The 19,089-nt window shown below is 35.9% G+C and overlaps 1 protein-coding gene across 4 annotated transcripts in view; it reads left to right on the top strand.

The window, feature by feature from the left end:
- Positions 1–19,089, top strand: part of rdx (BTB/POZ and MATH domain-containing protein rdx) — a 94,103-nt gene that overhangs the window by 46,295 nt on the left and 28,719 nt on the right. For 2 of the 4 annotated variants that reach the window (XM_029299567.2, XM_029299558.2), the window contains exon 1: positions 11,126–11,791. The exons of 1 other annotated variant lie outside the window; for it this stretch is intronic. In XM_029299567.2, the coding sequence (XP_029155400.2) occupies positions 11,637–11,791 (155 nt within the window). In that variant the 5' untranslated portion in view covers positions 11,126–11,636. Of the gene's footprint in view, positions 1–11,125; positions 11,792–19,089 lie in introns of those variants that run through there. One more of the 4 variants, XM_029299577.2, reaches the window with a different exon arrangement.

Raw genomic sequence — 19,089 nt, 5'->3', positions numbered from 1 at the left:
AATATAATATTAATAAATATATATTAAATATATATATAAATATATATAAATGTACATAAATAAATATAAGTAAATATATATTAAATATATATTACATATATTGTATATATATATATATATATATATATCAAATCAAATAAATAAATAAATATATTTTTTTATTTATTTATTTGATTGCCGAAGAGAGAGAGTGCTATATGTAGAGACACGCGTGAGCTACACAATGAAGAAAGTGGAAAACAACGACTGTCGTTTAAGTCAATTATATTAAGGGAAAGTTGCGAGTAGATCGGGTGTAGAAAACGCGGTAAAGAAAAGAAAGATACATCCGCATATAAATAATCTCCGATATTTCCGCATTCGAAACGCATAGCGTACGTATCTCGCGAGCTGGAATGACGAAACCTTGAATATCGCGATCGACACAATTCGAGCGAATCCAGATCGATGCGAGGCATCGAACTCGCACTCGTCGCCTTGACGTATCCCATATTAATATGTCTCGGTTTCCACGCGGTTTCTCGCAACGATGACCTAACAATAAGAATATTTAACGAGAATCAGCATATTGTGAGAAAGCCGCTCTCGCGCGATATATTCGCCACCGCGTGTATAGAGCGTGTCCTACGACGGGTGTTCTAACGGTCTTCTGCCTTGACCGAGTTGAGCGAGGTCCGTGTCAGATCCCCGCGTCTTGACTTTGACTCCGTTTTATCGTAAAAGTCATTTCCACGATCAATTACCCGACCGTGAAGCGGCGACGAGCCCGCTCGAAGAGTCTCCGTCCTAATCCTCTTCTTTCGTCGATGTATATTTCACAGATATTTAGTTAACTGGCGTCATCGATTGTTTAGATCTCGACAAGGCTGAAGACACATTCCCGTACACAGAGTTTTCTCTAGTAAATTATCCTGAAAATCATGGGACAATATATGATATTGGAAGAATTTTTTATAAAAGCTTTTCTGATTAATATTTTTTTACCACAACAAAAAAGATGAATAGCTGCCGCTATAAGGTATAAAATATGTTTGATCAATTTTACTATGCACATATTAATATTTTTTATTTTTATAACCACGTGTCATCGATCGTTTAAATCTCAGTGAGTCTGAATATAAACGTTCCCGTACACATCAAAGAGAATTTTCTCTGAAAATTTACCCTGAAAATTATGGTAATCGTAGGACAATATGATATTGGAAGAATTTTTTGTAAGAGCTTTTCTGATTAATATTTTTTTATCACAACAAAAAATGTTAATACCTATACTACAATAAGGTATAAAATATGTTCGATTAATTTTATTGCGTGCATATTAATACTTTTTATTTTTATAACCACGTTTTTAAAATTTACTCTGAAAATCACAAGAGCTTTTCTGATTAATATTTACCACAATAAAAAATATTAATATTTTTTCTTATGGGAAATATTAATCAGAAAAAATCTTATAAAATTCTCTTCTTCCGCGATTACTATGATTTTCAGGGTAAATTCTAACAGATAATTCTCTCTTCGTGTAATCGTCGGAAAAGCTCTTCCTCGACCTTCCTCGATCGATCTTCCATCCCTTTTTCTCTCTGCGCGGAATTGAACTAATGAGCGGATTTCGCTGGTCTTTTAAGTCGTCGAGACTTTAGTTTCTTGCAATTGGCGAAAAATAGCAATTCCCGAAAATAAATGGCTATATCGAGTATCCTCGGTCGTAATGTCACGGAGCCAAGGCAGTCGGCTTTCGATATTGATTCGCGTTAAATATGCCGCCTTTAAATAGGAAAGCCATCAAGGCCCGGAGAGGTTAATATATACACGTGCGTTTTTTTTATCTCGTATTGTCAACGAGGTAACAATCGACTTCCGTCGTACTCGTCCTGCGAATTACGAGAGTTTGAGAAATATAATTCGCGGTTTATAACCAGCGCCATTGTCGCGTTTAATGGCGAAATATCTCGGTCTCTCTCTCTCCACGAGGAGAGCTGTCACGAGGAAGGAAGCATCGACAGCATCATAGCGCGGTGCGCATTTTTATTTCCCCTTAATACAAATTACCGATGATGCATCCTCCCGACAGGTGCGACTTTGAACGCCACGCGCGTCCAAGAACAATGAGCGATTGGAAAAAAAAGTAGGAGGAAAAACCGCGCAGCCTCGCGGAAATGCACGAGCGGCCTAAATAATGCTATTTGCAACTTTGTCGGATCCGCGCGTCGGATCTCTCTTTAACCGCTTCACTTGGCATTTAATCGACGGCCGTGAGGAGCGTATATGCATTTTACAAGCGTCTATTTACATACGAACAGAGTCCGACAGCTCGTACAAAAGCGTCGATAATTTATCTCGCCAAGAGGGACCAGTTTATAATAAAGTAATGAATTAACATGAATATTGTTGCATACCTACGCGCATCAGACAGCAGGAATCTGTCTGTGATAATGGTTGGGCGAAATGCCCGACGCGAATAAGGAATGACGATTTTAAATGTGGGGCATCCATCAAATCGAGATTTACGTCAACGCGCGTATAAAATATTCTCGCTTTAATACATTTTTCATATTTACATCTTACGCAATGTTGTGACGCGTCAGCGATATTTTGGACGCATTAATCGTAAGGTTGTCAAACAATTTTATTTAAATTTCTCTCTCTCTCTCTTTTTCTTCACGTTACATTTAACGCGAATTACAACACCGTCTCGGGGTGTCTAGCAGTCAGGGAAATCTGAAAAACCGGAAATTGTCAGGGAAAAGTCAGGAAAAAGTGAGAAAATTGGACTATTTATCTGGATTTTTTCACATTATTCTACATTTGTCTCAATAATTTAAAATTTTTTATTAAATAAATATAAACTTTTCCAGCACGCTAATTTTCTGTGCTGTTAAAAATCGATTCGTTATAATTTATATTTTCATCGTTGTGTTATTTTATTTTAATGTGTTTGATAGAGACAAAACCAAAAAATTTGATATAATATAAATAAAAAAGGTGATTATTTAAATAGTTCATAGTGACATGTTTGTTTCGATTATCGTACATAATGCAAATTGTATTTGCATTATGTAATTGTAATTGATTAAAATTTTTGTTTTAATATCCGAACCTTTTCATTGTTGACAAAAATATCTCAAGGATTTCTAGATTCAACATTTAATTGATTTATCTTCTAGATATATGCAAATTATATATTTGGAAAAAATAATACCAAAAATTCATGGAAAAAAAAATGAATTTCTGGTTTTGAAAAATCTGAAAAAATCGGGAAATTTTTTGGATCGAGTCTGCTGGACATCCTGCGTCTTAATTTCCATTTCGCCGAAATGCCTGAACATCAGCTGCTTCGTCTCATCACCGTATGACGTATGTTGATATGATATCAGCGAAAATACATCTCAATTTGTTTTTCCTATTCGCGTGCAAATATTTCACGTTGACCGGTGCCGGTCGGCATTAATCAGACATCATTCCAAGTGTCGACAGGAACGTTGCTCTCCGACTTCCCTGTCGTGTCGAGGAATCGCACCGTATAGCTCCTCGCGATAGTATAGTAATAGTGGCGAAGGTGGCTGATGGTGGTGGTGGTTGTTCGCTCTCATTAGCCATGGCGATGGTGTGCTACCACCACCACCACCACCATCATCATCACCAACACCAACACCAGCACCATCAGCATAGCTGCCGCCGCCGCATGGCATAGGTGGTAGCTTCGTTCTATCGACCGAGCGAGCGGCTCGGCTCTCTCGTCCCGTGACCTGACCTCGTCTGAACCCTCTGCCGCTGCTCACCCTCTCTCTCTCTCTCTCTCTTTCCATTTCGCTCGTTCTAACGCAATCACCTCTCGCGGCGTTACAGAGCGGAGCCGCTCTTCTCTCTTTTCCTCCAGCACCATCGTCGTCGTCGTCGTCGTCGTCGTCGTTTCTCGCCCCCGTCTTTCGTGGAGAGAGCACTTTCCTCCCCTTCGCACTCCTCTTCATCCCCCTTGACACTTTCTGTACGATATTAGCTTGCCCGAACTGGAACAACGCCCTAAAACTTTGAGGAATCGCGTAATCCGCTTTGCTCGCACTTATCTCCAAGCCCGTCCTTCGCTCCTTCTCTGGAAAGTTTCTATTTCGCTCATTTAATTAATCTATCGTTGTTCGTTTTGCTTCTTGTTATTTAAATTTTTTTTGTTTTATTTCTATAGCCTCGTTCTTTCTCTCTCTGTCATCGATTGCTTTTCATTTATTCACTTTGCGCTTTATTTATTTATTTTTTTTTTGTTTATTATCGAAGTTCCGATAATATGATTTTTCTGGTATTAATTTCGTTGCGTTTCTTCCTTTGTCCCGTTCGTTTATTGTCATAGCTGTGTTATTGTTAAATTGAAAAAATTGCGGGATATTGTTATATGTGTTTTAACAAAGAACGACAGGTAGACGTGATCGTGCAAAGCAATCAAGCTTTGAAAGACTTACTCTCTTTTATATCAAATATCCCTGATCAGTAATTCAGAAAAATTTTTTAAACGAATTCTTCGATCGCCAATAAATTATCATACTCTCTTCGAGATGCATTAGAGATATTATGAAAGCTTACTTTTCTCTCAAATATAAATTCGATTAAAATTATTTTCTTACTCTGAAAACCATGGCAATTGTATAAAAAATATTAATATGTGCATGATAAAATTAATCGGACATATTTTATATCTTATCGTGGTAGATATTAATCTTTTTTATTGTGGTAAATATTAATCAGAAGAATTTAATAATTTTCAGGATAAATTCTAAGAAAAAATTCTCATATTAATTGTATAAAAAATATTAATATGTACATAATAAAATTAATCGGACATATTTTATATCTTATCGTGATATTAATATTAATATTTTTTATTGTGGTAAATATTAATCAGAAAAATTTAATAATTTTCAGGATAAATTTTGAGAGAAAATTTTCATATTAATTTTAACATTTTCTCATAATGTGCAGACCGAAAATTATATTATCGTGACGGTTTTAGCTCCTTGAAAACTTTGTTTTATTCAGGAATATCGAGCTCGCTTATTTCGAGATAATCGCGGATCGAAAATCGCGCGTTGTCGCATTTTAAGGGCTATAGATGAACGCTATAAACGCGACCCTTAGTCGCTGGATTATCCACGCGTGATTGCGGGTGCTTATATTCGCGCATTCACACATTCCGAGAAGTTTCGCGCGCCCATATTGTCGGCAATATTGTCGGCACAGTACCGTAACTATACCTGCCTATATTACATAGCACGTTCTCAATTTTACTTATCCACGACAGAAATTGCTCCAAACTTTCCGCGGACAAGAGATATACATATATAAACTCCCGCCGTCTAATTATATACCACGAACATCAAATGAATTCAAATTTACGAGCTAGAGTGCGCGATCAAGCTTCGCCCTTAAATGCACAAAATCCACCTGCGTACGAAATTTGCTTATTTCCAAGTTTCTTCGTGACAGATGATAAGAATAAGACCGAAAAATTAAAAAAAAAAAAAAAAACGAATCCTAAAAATAGAGAGATCTGCAATATATCGCAGGAACCTATAATGTCGCGCACAGGCGTGATGAAGTCTTCAATAAAAATGCACAAAATCCGCCTGCGTACGAAATTTGCTTATTTCCAAGTTTCTTCGTGACAGATGATAAGAATAAGACCGAAAAATTAAAAAAAAAAAAAACGAATCCTAAAAATAGAGAGATCTGCAATATATCGCAGGAACCTATAATGTCGCGCACAGGCGTGATGAAAGTCTTCAATAAAAATGCACAAAATCCAGCCTGCGTACGAAATTTGCTTATTTCCAAGTTTCTTCGTGACAGATGATAAGAATAAGACCGAAAAATTAAAAAAAAAAAAAAACGAATCCTAAAAATAGAGAGATCTGCAATATATCGCAGGAACCTATAATGTCGCGCACAGGCGTGATGAAAAGTCTTCAATAAAAATGCACAAAATCCAGCCTGCGTACGAAATTTGCTTATTTCCAAGTTTCTTCGTGACAGATGATAAGAATAAGACCGAAAAATTAAAAAAAAAAAAAAACGAATCCTAAAAATAGAGAGATCTGCAATATATCGCAGGAACCTATAATGTCGCGCACAGGCGTGATGAAAAGTCTTCAATAAAAATGCACAAAATCCGCCTGCGTACGAAATTTGCTTATTTCCAAGTTTCTTCGTGACAGATGATAAGAATAAGACCGAAAAATTAAAAAAAAAAAAAAACGAATCCTAAAAATAGAGAGATCTGCAATATATCGCAGGAACCTATAATGTCGCGCACAGGCGTGATGAAAAGTCTTCAATAAAAATGCACAAAATCCAGCCTGCGTACGAAATTTGCTTATTTCCAAGTTTCTTCGTGACAGATGATAAGAATAAGACCGAAAAATTAAAAAAAAAAAAAACGAATCCTAAAAATAGAGAGATCTGCAATATATCGCAGGAACCTATAATGTCGCGCACAGGCGTGATGAAAAGTCTTCAATAAAAATGCACAAAATCCATCTGCGTACGAAATTTGCTTATTTCCAAGTTTCTTCGTGACAGATGATAAGAATAAGACCGAAAAAATTAAAAAAAAAAAAAAACGAATCCTAAAAATAGAGAGATCTGCAATATATCGCAGGAACCTATAATGTCGCGCACAGGCGTGATGAAAAGTCTTCAATAAAAATGCACAAAATCCATCTGCGTACGAAATTTGCTTATTTCCAAGTTTCTTCGTGACAGATGATAAGAATAAGACCGAAAAATTAAAAAAAAAAAAACGAATCCTAAAAATAGAGAGATCTGCAATATATCGCAGGAACCTATAATGTCGCGCACAGGCGTGATGAAAAGTCTTCAATAAAAATGCACAAAATCCATCTGCGTACGAAATTTGCTTATTTTCAAGTTTCTTCGTGACAGATGATAAGAATAAGACCGAAAAATTAAAACGAATTTTAAAAATAGAGAGATCTGCAATATATCGCAGGAACCTACAATGTCGCGCACAGGCGTGATGAAAAGTCTTCAATAATAATAACGACGCAAACAACGAGAAATCGTGGCCGCACGCGAACAAAAGAAATAGCGGCGGCCCATTAGAGGGCTGTACGAGACGCGACCCTCGCGCGACAGCGCGCGCGCTGCGGGGCGGATAGGGCTCAGGGTCGTTTTTCAAGGGGGTCAAGGGGAGTCTGCGCCCCGAGGACACGCTTATTAATATCAACCTCTCTAACTCGAGTTCGAAAAACGTCCAATTTTTCCCACGTTTCAATGGAAACTGCGACTCTTCTCAAGCTCGTCCAGTCGATTCGAAAAGATCCATGTTGCGGCAGTTTTGATTACAAATTGAAAAAAAAATTATTTCTCGAATTGAAATTAATTTGATTAATCTTCTAGATCGATATCTTTCTTGAGACTATATGTTGTTTTATATTACGCAGAGAAAATATTCTCGTGGAACAATTTATGGTATCGGGAGAATTTTATATAATAGTATCTCTGATTAAAATATTTACCACAATAAAAAAGATTAATATCAATTACAATAAGAGACAAAATAGGTTTGATTAATTTGATGTTTTATTTGTGGTAAATATTAATCAGAGAAACGTTGATTAAATTCTTCTTGGGTAAATTCTAAGAGAAAATGTTCTCCGTGTATGATTTAGATATTATTTATAATATCGAGTTGGAATTATATACTATATTATTTTGATTTAATTTTATTAATAATTTCATTAATACATTTTTATTTTTTATTTATTATCGATATATTGTCATATTTTGACTTAATATATAAAATATATCGAAAACAATTTTATAAATTATTTATATTATAATATACTTTTGCAATTATATTTATAAATTGATTATTAAATCACTACAATTTTTTCAAGCTTCCTTGAATAGGTTTGAATAAATTCTTTTTTAATTCATTATACATACATTTATGAGAGATAACAAGGAGATTTCGCGCAAACAGATAATTATGAATTCGGCTATTATACATTCTTCCCTATAGCATACATTTCCATTTTGTGTCAGCTTTTTATCAAGATTTCGGCCTTTGATCTAGAATCGTGCGAGAGGGAGATAATTGCTATGCGAGCTACATTTTCTCTCGGATTGACATAACTCTTTCGGTTGTGCACACACCGGATGCTCCTCCGTGGCGCGGCAAACCGTCGAACGCGGGCCGAAATATATTCCGGTTTCTCTCCGGGGCATTATCGTTCTCACAATGTCACGACCGTCGTGCGTGATCGGCACGACGTCACGGTCCCATTGACGCCGACCCCTGCTCCGAGGCACCTTAAACGGATTCGTCAAACATTTTTCGTGACCCCTTTTCCATCGTAATTTTTCGACGAACAACGAACAGGCAGAGGAAGGCGCGCGCTCTCTCGAATGTCCGTTTCCGGTGTCGATTGTCGCACCTAAACGCGTCCGAAATGTGCCAGATAAATCCTAGACGGTGATGGACGTCCGCAGGATTTTTTCCAAAAGGATATTTTTTTCTTTTTAATTTTATTCTTTTTATTATTTATTTTTTTTATACTAAATATGCAAATAAATTTCAATGTTTATTCAAAAGGCGAGTAAATACTTCATTTTTTACTAATTTCAGGGGGGACATTAAAATTTCTTTTTGTTCTTTATTTTTTTATTTTCAACAGTGTTTATTCAAAAGACTAAGAGTAAATATTACTAAATTCAGGAGGGCATGATTAAAATTTCTTTTTGTTCTTAATTTAATTTTGTTTATTTTTAATTTTTTTTAATATTAAACATGCAAATAAATTTCAGTGTTTTGAAAAAAGGAGAGTAAATACTTCATTTTTTACTAATTCCAGGGGGGCATTAAAATTTCTTTTTGTTCCTTTTTTTGTTATTTATTTTTTTATTTTCAACAGTGTTTATTCAAAAGACCAAGAGTAAATATTACTAAATTCAGGAGGGCATGATTAAAATTTCTTTTTGTTCCTTATTCTTTGTTCTTAATTTTATTTTGTTTATTTTCAATTTTTGAAATATTAAACATGCAAATAAATTTCAGTGTTTTGAAAAAAGGAGAGTAAATACTTCATTTTTTACTAATTCCAGGGGGGCATTAAAATTTCTTTTTGTTCCTTTTTTGTTCTTTATTTTTTTATTTTCAACAGTGTTTATTCAAAAGACCAAGAGTAAATATTACTAAATTCAGGAGGGCATGATTAAAATTTCTTTTTGTTCCTTATTCTTTGTTCTTAATTTTATTTTGTTTATTTTCAATTTTTGAAATATTCAACATGCAAATAAATTTCAGTGTTTTGAAAAAAGGAGAGTAAATACAATACTTCATTTTTTTACTAATTTTAGGGGGGCATTAAAATTTCTTTTTGTTCCTTTTTTTGTTCTTTATTTTTTTATTTTCAACAGTGTTTATTCAAAAGACCAAGAGTAAATATTACTAAATTCAGGAGGGCATGATTAAAATTTCTTTTTGTTCCTTATTCTTTGTTCTTAATTTCATTTTGTTTATTTTCAATTTTTTTTAATATTAAACATGCAAATAAATTTCAGTGTTTCGAAAAAAGGAGAGTAAATACTTCATTTTTTTACTAATTTTAGGGGGGCATTAAAATTTCTTTTTGTTCCTTTTTTTGTTCTTTATTTTTTTATTTTCAACAGTGTTTATTCAAAAGACCAAGAGTAAATATTACTAAATTCAGGAGGGCATGATTAAAATTTCTTTTTGTTCTTAATTTAATTTTGTTTATTTTTAATTTTTTTTAATATTAAACATGCAAATAAATTTCAGTGTTTTGAAAAAAGGAGAGTAAATACTTCATTTTTTACTAATTCCAGGGGGGCATTAAAATTTCTTTTTGTTCTTTATTTTTTTATTTTCAACAGTGTTTATTCAAAAGACCAAGAGTAAATATTACTAAATTCAGGAGGGCATGATTAAAATTTCTTTTTGTTCCTTATTCTTTGTTCTTAATTTTATTTTGTTTATTTTGTTTATTTTCAATTTTTTTAAATATTAAACATGCAAATAAATTTCAGTGTTTCGAAAAAAGGAGAGTAAATACTTCATTTTTTTACTAATTTTAGGGAGGGGGCAAATGCACCCTCTCACCTTCGCCCTGCGGACGATGTTTTATTCTGTTTTACGAGTTTAAGCTGCGGGATTAGGCATTTAATTTCGATCGTCGAAAGTTTTCGAAACTGAATTAGAAAATAAAGTTTTTATGGTAAAGTATAACCAGCTCGTAAAACCTCGAAATCCGACCCTTTTCGAGGATTGAGAGAGAGAGAGAAAACACGCTTGTGTGTTTCTATTCGAGGAGGGTTTCCACACGCTAACCGAATAATCGAGAGGGAACCACCCTCTCTCTTTCTGTCCCTTCCATTTAGATATATATTCTACGTGTGGACCCTCGTCTTTAGAGTGAAGGACTCGGTTTGATCCTCTTTCCCCTTAATCCTCGACCGGGTGTGCCTTTGTCGAAAGTCTCAGCGCAGAATATGCTCAAGGTCCCCATTTGTATTATACGTTTCCAATAATATATAATGTACTTTGTACGTTAAACCAACATTAATCTGACTTGTTTACAAAATGCCTAAAAATCAATCTTTTTTTCTTCTCACCTTTACAATGTCAATATTTATTTTTCGAACAAAAATATCTCGAAGAATTTAAAAGGCTTAAGCATATTTCCTTGAATATCGACACAAGAGTTGAACAAGTTTCAAAAAAGCGCGCGCATTTTCCCCGATGAAATGTCATCCGAAAAAGCGATCGAAATTCGTGGATCGCGTTACGAGACGATCTCGAGCGATCGAAGTCGGAAACGGCGTTTAATAACAATTTCGGCCACGATGCCTCGCGGGGCAGAATTTCCTGCAGCGTGGGGAAAGAACAGAAAGGGCCTCGCGAGAGTGGGAAGGGAGCCTTGGAGTGAGCGAGATGGACGGGTTGAAGGGAGATCGTATCGTCCCGTTCTGGCACGACACGAGGTCGCGGAGCCGAAGCCGAGCGCGGCCGAGCTTGGCCGAGCGCGGCCGAGCCTCCGCGCTCGAGAGTGGGGAGGAGCGGGCGTTCAGTAGCTACGTTCAGTCGAGCCAGCGCCGTCGTAGTCGAATGGTCGCAGTCGTGCAGCGTCGCGCGGAGTCACTCGACGCGGCCGAGAAACGAGGGTGGAGGAGAGACGGAGAGGCGCTCGACACGATTACGTATTTTTGTCCTACGTGATCACGGGTGAATATTCGAGGTGAACGGTAGGAGAAGAAGAGGAAGAAGTGACCGAAGGAAAATTTCGGAACGCACTTGGGAGAGAGCGTCGCCGCACGGATACACGGGAGTGAAAAATGCGGTAGTGACAGTGAGACACGCTGAGTGCGAGGAGAGACTCGGAATTAATCGCTCGTTGTAATTTCGCGTCATTCGCCCGCAGCTCGTCATCGCCTCGAGTTGGTCCGGCGCCGGTCGAACGACGAGAGAGATAGATAGAAAAGGCTCTCTCGGGCGGGTGGGGGGTGGGGGGGAAGAGAGAGGAGGTTGCTCTCTTGGCGCGACTCAGCCGGAAGAGTTATGACGAGCTCGCGCTCCATTCAAGGACGAAGAATTGTTGTTCGCGCGCATGTGTCCAGTAGTGGGATATAGTGTCAACGACAAGTCGCCGCTCGCAGATCTGGATACCTTGCTGTCGACACCCGCCGGGCCCGGATTGTCTCATGTCAGGATGGCGCTGGCGCGGTACGTACACTCGTACGGCTCACCGTTGTCGGAGCTAGGGTGGGTCCTTCGTCCGTCCGGGACTAACCACCGCGAGGGGTAGAGATGGAGAGGGGAGAAAAGCGTTTGTGTGTCTGTTTGACCGGTACGAGGAGAGTAATCGCATCGATCCGAGCCGGTAGCGTCCGACAAAGACGTTCCTTTCCTCGCCTGTCGACTATTTCCCTCTTTCTCTCTCCCACTGATGACAGTAATGGCACCGGTTAGGCTAACCGGTTCAAATCATCTCACTTTGCGAATTTATATATACATATTTGTTGTCGAGACCCTAATAGGAGATCCAGAGGACATTCTCTGAACGTCGACGTGTTAGGGGATATATTGAGGAAAAACATGTACAAAAATCAAATTGCTCCGAGAATTGCTTTCGAGGAATCCGCCTCGACGAAGGCGCGACGGTCAACGACCCGTCGTCCCTTCGACGAGGATAGCGGCCAAGTATCGCGATGGCCATTAGCCGTCCGTTTCGTTCTTTTGTCCGTCCCTCTTTCTCTCTATCCCTTCTGGTCGCGACTTCGCATTCGCGCTGGCCGACTGGAAAGTTCTTGGTCAAGTCGCGCGAGCGAAGGAGCTGAATCAAGGTGAATACACCTTTTTACGTTAGACGCCGACCTTCCTGAGGCTGCCTCGATGTGGGCTCCGTCACGGCTCAGCGATTCCCTCCTGCCTGCTTTCGATATAGACACGTCCGACCGTGAACGCGACTCGCTGGAATTCGAATGTGGAAACGGGCTTTTATATTCGCGTGTCGAGCCGCTCGTTCTTGAGACGAGTCGACGAGGACTCTCGACGGAATCGCCGATCTTGTCGGAAGAAGGCTGGAATTCGCGGAGACCGTTTTAGTATCCAAATATTTGGAAATATTTCAGTGTTTACACGCCGATTTTATATCAATGCTGGATTTAATATTAGAATTTTCAATGATTTTAAAATGACCTAGCTTATCCGCTCTACATAAATCAGGGTATCGGCTCGACGAGAATTTTCGGCTATCTTATCGGAAAAAAGGTGGAACTCACAGAAAAAGAGATCCCAAATATTTAGGAATATTTTTATCGTCTGTACCAAAGTGTTTACATGATAATCTCATCAATGCTATATTTAATATTTTAATTTTTAACAATTTGAAAATAATCAAAAACATAGCTTATACGCAGAGAGAATTTTATCTTAAAATTTACTCTGAAAATCATATTGTAATTGTGGAACAATATATGGTATTGGAAGAATTTTGTAAGAGTTTGTCTGATTAATATTTTTGCTACAATAAAAAATATTAAAATGTTAATATATCTTAAGATATATCCGCTCTACATAAATCAGGATATCGGCTCGATGAGAATTTTCGGCTATCTTATCGGAAAAAAGGTGGAACTCACAGAGAAAGAGATCCCAAATATTTAGGAATATTTTTATCGTCTGTACCAAAGTGTTTACATGATAATCTCATCAATGCTATATTTAATATTTTAAATTTTAACAATTTCAAAATAATCAAAAATATAGCTTATACGCAGAGAGAATTTTATCTTAAAATTTACTCTGAAAATTATATTGTAATTGTGGAACAATATATGGTATTGGAAGAATTTTGTAAGAGTTTGTCTGATTAATATTTTTGCTACAATAAAAAATATTAAAATGTTAATATATCTTAAGATATATCCGCTCTACATAAATCAGGATATCGGCTCGATGAGAATTTTCGGCTATCTTATCGGAAAAAAGATGGAACTCACAGAGAAAGAGATCCCAAATATTTAGGAATATTTTTATCGTCTGTACCAAAGTGTTTACATGATAATCTCATCAATGCTATATTTAATATTTTAATTTTTAACAATTTGAAAATAATCAAAAACATAGCTTACACGCAGAGAGAATTTTATCTTAAAATTTACTCTGAAAATTATATTGTAATTGTGGAACAATATATGGTATTGGAAGAATTTTTTAAGAGTTTGTCTGATTAATATTTTTGCTACAATAAAAAATATTAATATATCTTAAGATATAAAATAATATTAATATTTTTCATTGTGATAAATACACTGAAAAAAATGTATTGAATTTGAATAATTATTTATTTCAATACTGCCTAATAAATCATTCATTTGAAACTAATATTAATGATTTGATGTGAAAAATATTTATCTGATATAAGAAAATCCTTTTTAAAACAGATAAATGATTTATTAGACAGTATTGAAATAAATATTTATTAATTTCATAATTTCTTTTAGTGTATTAATTAGAAAAACTCTTATAAAATTCTTTCAATATTATTCCACGATTAGCATGATTTTTAAGGTAAATTCTAAGAGAAAATTATCTCCGTGTATGCTCTATATAGACAAGTATACATATAAATTGGAATACTAATTAAAATAAGATAACACGAATTTACAGAAATATAATTATGGTTAAATATTCATCTCCGAAAATACGATAAGCTTGATATTTTAAGTATCAATTTCGAATATCATGATGAATCGGAATGTCGCGAAAAAACATTTCGTTCTGGTTCACGATTCACGTTTTTTCGTGCCAGCTGTAACTTCATTATTATTTTATGACTGTGTTTATTCAGCGAGTGATTAAAAATACTTATAATAATGATGAAAATCACGGGAGAAAATGATAACAAAGATGTTTTTAACGATCGCTCCGGGTGAATTTCGATTCCTACGTCCTTTCGTGACATTTGTCGAAGAGAAAGAAGAGCTCATTGTGAAATTACCATTTTTATTATCTACCTTTATCGAGCCATCGATGTCGATTACATCAGCGCGAGTCACGAAGCTGATTGTGAGAGTAACGTCTGTTTATTACTTACACTTCAAATATTTATGTTATACGTGTTGCCGCATTCGATATAAACACGCGATCCTTTCGCCCGCGAATTCTAACCGCGTGTTATTCGCGAATCGAGCAAACGCAGATGTCGAAACGACTAATTACGTCGCCATCGTGTTACATATGTATATACATACGTGTAATGTACACATCGCAACGACAGTTATTTTTCAGTTTCGTCAATGGGACGATCTTTATACCGTTAGTCATTATTTCCTGTTTCTATATCTGCCTCTCTCTCTCTCTCTCTCTCTTCATCAATATACGACTCGAAAGCGGTGAATCACGAGACTATAAACGGATTCTCTCCCTCAGAGAGACCCATCCCTCCATCCGACTATCTATGATTTAACGATCGCGATATAGTATGTCGGAGCGTGTATATTTTTAGAATTGTACCTGTGCGACGAGCGTGTCCTTGACATTGCTACGCCCTTCCTTCCCGCGAATGCAAAAATTGCCTGTAACATTGCGGAGAATTATTATCCCGGCTACTCCGCTCGGTTTTACGGAGCGAGTTAATCTCGCCAGCGAATAACCCTGTAAAGTTTGTAGCGAGCACTTTTTTTTTTTTTTTTAAGAATTGCACGACAAGTCCAGGACGACGAATTTTTCCTGCCATTTAGAGCTCGAGATTGAAGGTTGCGAAATTATTCCTCGTGAAAATTTAATGTAAAAAAATTTCCTGGAATTTTTTTTATGTAAAATGGTGAAATTTAATATCGACGATTATACAGAGAAGTATTTACATCTTCGTTAGAGCAATGTTATTGATATTTACTTATTCGTTATTTAATAATTACTACAATAAAAAATATTAATATGTATCACAGTGAGATGTAAATTATGTTCAATTAATACTCGATACTCGACTAAATCTTTCGACTAAATTACTATTTATTAATTGAACATAATTAGTATTTTAGTCGAATATATGTTTTATTAGATTTAATGTTATATTTAATTTAGATATTTTTATCTGTTTAATTAAAAAAATAATAATTTTGTTAAATGGTTTAGTCAAGTTGATAAATTTTTTTTCAGTCCATTATTAATATTTTTATTGTGATAAATATTAATTGGAGAAACTCTTATGAAATTCTTCCAATACCAGCATATTGTCCCACGATAACCATGATTTTCCGGGTAAATTCTAAGAGAAAATTCTCCCCATATATCGATGATAAATCTCGCTTTAAATGCGCTCGTGCGATTCCCAATCGCTAATTGCTCCATTCGCGCGTTATTAATGTTAATCGCGGGAACGATAAATGCCGACGTTTATTAAGTGTAATACCTGATTCCGGAAGTGTAGATTCTCTATCGTAAGATATATTGCGCTTATCTCCGGTTTTCCACAATCTCCTCTTCTGCATCTTCGCTACTTGCATCGGCTGCCTGCGCGCTATCTTTGTCGAACTCACATGACGTGACCTTCACGTATCACATCGAAGATTTATAGTTAGACTGCCTGCGGATACCTTTTACTGCCTGTCCACGCAGTGTTTCCTCCGGCATTTTCACGCATCTACTTAATCCTCGGGCGACCTTTTAATGCCTTTTAACTACCCGCGTCAGACGAATGACGTCTGTGTCTTCTTAGACGGTATTATAGCACTTGTATATATACAGGGTGTCCCAGACTTAACGTGACACACGTTAATGGGAGATTCCCAAGGTTGGGTAAGTTAATGATTTTTTAAACCCAAGTTAAATTAAAGTTAATTGCTTATCAAATTAATTTAGTTAAGTTACAAGTTTTTATGAATAAGAAATTAACTCAGTTAAATCAAAAGTTAATTTTTAAAAATATTATTTATCTTAAATTCAAATTTTGTTTGTTCATTCTTTTGAAATATATAATAACAACAAAGAAATTTTGATTTTTATATAGAAATATATTTTTGGTAATTATAAATTGATGACAAATGAACATAAAAGTTAATAATACTTTAATTTAAAAATAATACGTTTATAACTTATAAAAAAACAATAATGGTATTCAAAGATAAAAAAAATTTAACTTAGGAAAAAATAAGTTAAGTTAAAAATGATTAACTTTTTAATTTTTTTTAACTTTTAACTAATTAACTAGTTATTACCCAACCTTGGAAATTGCCAAGATTATTTGGAGACGGATTTTTCCTGAGCAAAAATATTCAGGCACCAATAATTTTTCGAATTATAAGCGATTGAATATAAGGGGTTTTTCGCAAACTAAGCCTTGTGGAAATATAATATTAACGAAATCACATTCTTTTATTAATTCATATAGTTTACTTTAAAAAAATTTTAATTTAAGGCTTAGTTACAAAGATACATGATTTCAAAAATTGCGGGAACCTGCAAAAAATGATGGCTTTCCTCGACATTTTCGCTGAGAAAAAATTGTCTCTAAATAATTTTAGGAATATCCCATTAACGTGTGTCACGTTAAGTCTGGAACACCTTGTATATATATATATATATATATATATATATGCAGACTTAATTTTTTATTAATTCTTTGAAGCGACCGTATTTTAAACATGATTTATGGTATGTACATGGACATTCAGCCAATAGCAAAAGACTCGCGTAAAAACGCCTTCAAGGAAATGCAGGCGTGATTTGCATGGATCTTTATTCCCTATACTGTGTGCATATATATTTTTTGTGCTGACGGTCAGAGTGTTGAATCTCGTCGATGATGCGCCTTATGTCACGCGGAAAGAAAAACCATTCAGCAGACGAAACAGGTTGCCGCAAGGCTACATTACGTGTACAATTCGCGCGAATGATTACAGCGATATATCCATCAATCATTTCGCAGCTGTCGCGCTTATCTCTAATTTCTTGTTATTTGTCCGCCAGTGGTCTCGGTGACGATTGATCCGGGGAATTACCTTTAACCGATTAGAAAACCGTTTTACATGAATTTATTAAAAAAAAAAAAAAAAAGAATCACACGATTGAACAATCGGGGATTCAATGCGGGAAATATTTCGACTCCAAGATTGCTCGTGTGACAAACTGCATTGAGCGTAATTAGCGGGTCACTTGCCTCCCACGCATTCAATCAAAGGTTAATCGTTCTTGTTTAAACCTCGATGTCGACGATAAAAGTTTATCTCGCGCCTTCAACCTAATCTTCAAGGCTTTCGTTAGTTCCATATTATATACTTTTATAATTTTAGAACACACAAGTACTCCTTTATTCTATTAACGTAAACCTTCAACCTTCAAACTTTTATGATTTTATCATATTTAAATTTGATTTATATTTTTTTTCTCATTTATAATTTTATATTTGTACTTTAAAATCCGGATATTTATTTTTGTTACATAATTCAACGTGTTCGAAGGAATAATTTTCTAATAATAAATTCGACACACTGTTATTTTCTTTGTTTGCATAAAAGTGTGGCAAAAATCTAGACTACATATTTAATTAAATTTGGTTCACGACCGTGAAAAAAAATGGAGGAATATTTGCGGGAAAAACTATCCGGAGGCGCGCTTGCGTTACGTTGGACGACGGAATCGGAAAAGCCGCGGCCTTGCCTCGCTGTAATGTTATCGTTTGCGTCACAATATTTTCTCGTCAGCAGCACGAGCGCAAAAGCGGGAATGGCTTTGAATGTCCTTTGTGCCCGGCGAACAGCTGGTCGCGCGCGCGATTGTCGATACTCTGCATTCGTGTGTAGATGTTTATGTGTGTGTGTATGTATGTGTCTAACACACAACTACCAGTACTGTCACCACACAACTACTATACTGCGACACTGTGCTCGTGTCGCACAATATCGTCGTAAATTAAAACACCTGTCTATATTCCGAATAACATCGATTACCGCTCTATTCCGATCTCTCGTCACCTCGATTAACACGTAACGACGTTCCACTTACGATCGGGTATGTATATATACGTATTAAATTTAGTCGAAGGCTTTATTGGCAAATCGTTTAGCAATGCAGATACCGGGAGTTTCGGTAAATCGTGTCGCGAAAATATACAATCTCGAATACCGCTGATTATTGTTTTTATACTATATACACGATTTTGTTTCGTGAATTTTTTTTTTCGCTCATTGCTCAAATCATTTCAAGGACTCTGATAAAAATCTAGAATAACAAGAATATCGTTACAAATTTTCGAAATTAATTTTTTCTCATTAATTCATTAGATCGAGATTACGACGGTGATCTCTCGTCGCAATTAATTTTCCTCTCTTCTTGTGATTCATATATATATATTTTTTTTTTGGTGGAATTATCTCTGAATATTATTATAGTCGTAGCACGGGAGTCGAGGCCAATCGATGTGTCCGGGGCTCGATGAAATAAAGCCGAGTACAAAGAAGCAGGAGAATACGACGGCTATGGCGGTGATGGTAATGGTGGTGATGATTGTGGTGGTGGAGGTGGTGGCGAAACGTTGTGGAGGGAAGGAAGGAAAGTTG

This window comes from Nylanderia fulva, unplaced genomic scaffold, assembly GCF_048542155.1.
Source record: "Nylanderia fulva isolate GAGA-0341 unplaced genomic scaffold, ASM4854215v1 Scaffold3, whole genome shotgun sequence".
Taxonomy (NCBI): Eukaryota; Metazoa; Arthropoda; class Insecta; order Hymenoptera; family Formicidae; genus Nylanderia; species Nylanderia fulva.
The sequence above is the reverse complement of the archived record's forward strand: the minus strand, read 5'-3'. Positions and strand labels throughout refer to the sequence as shown.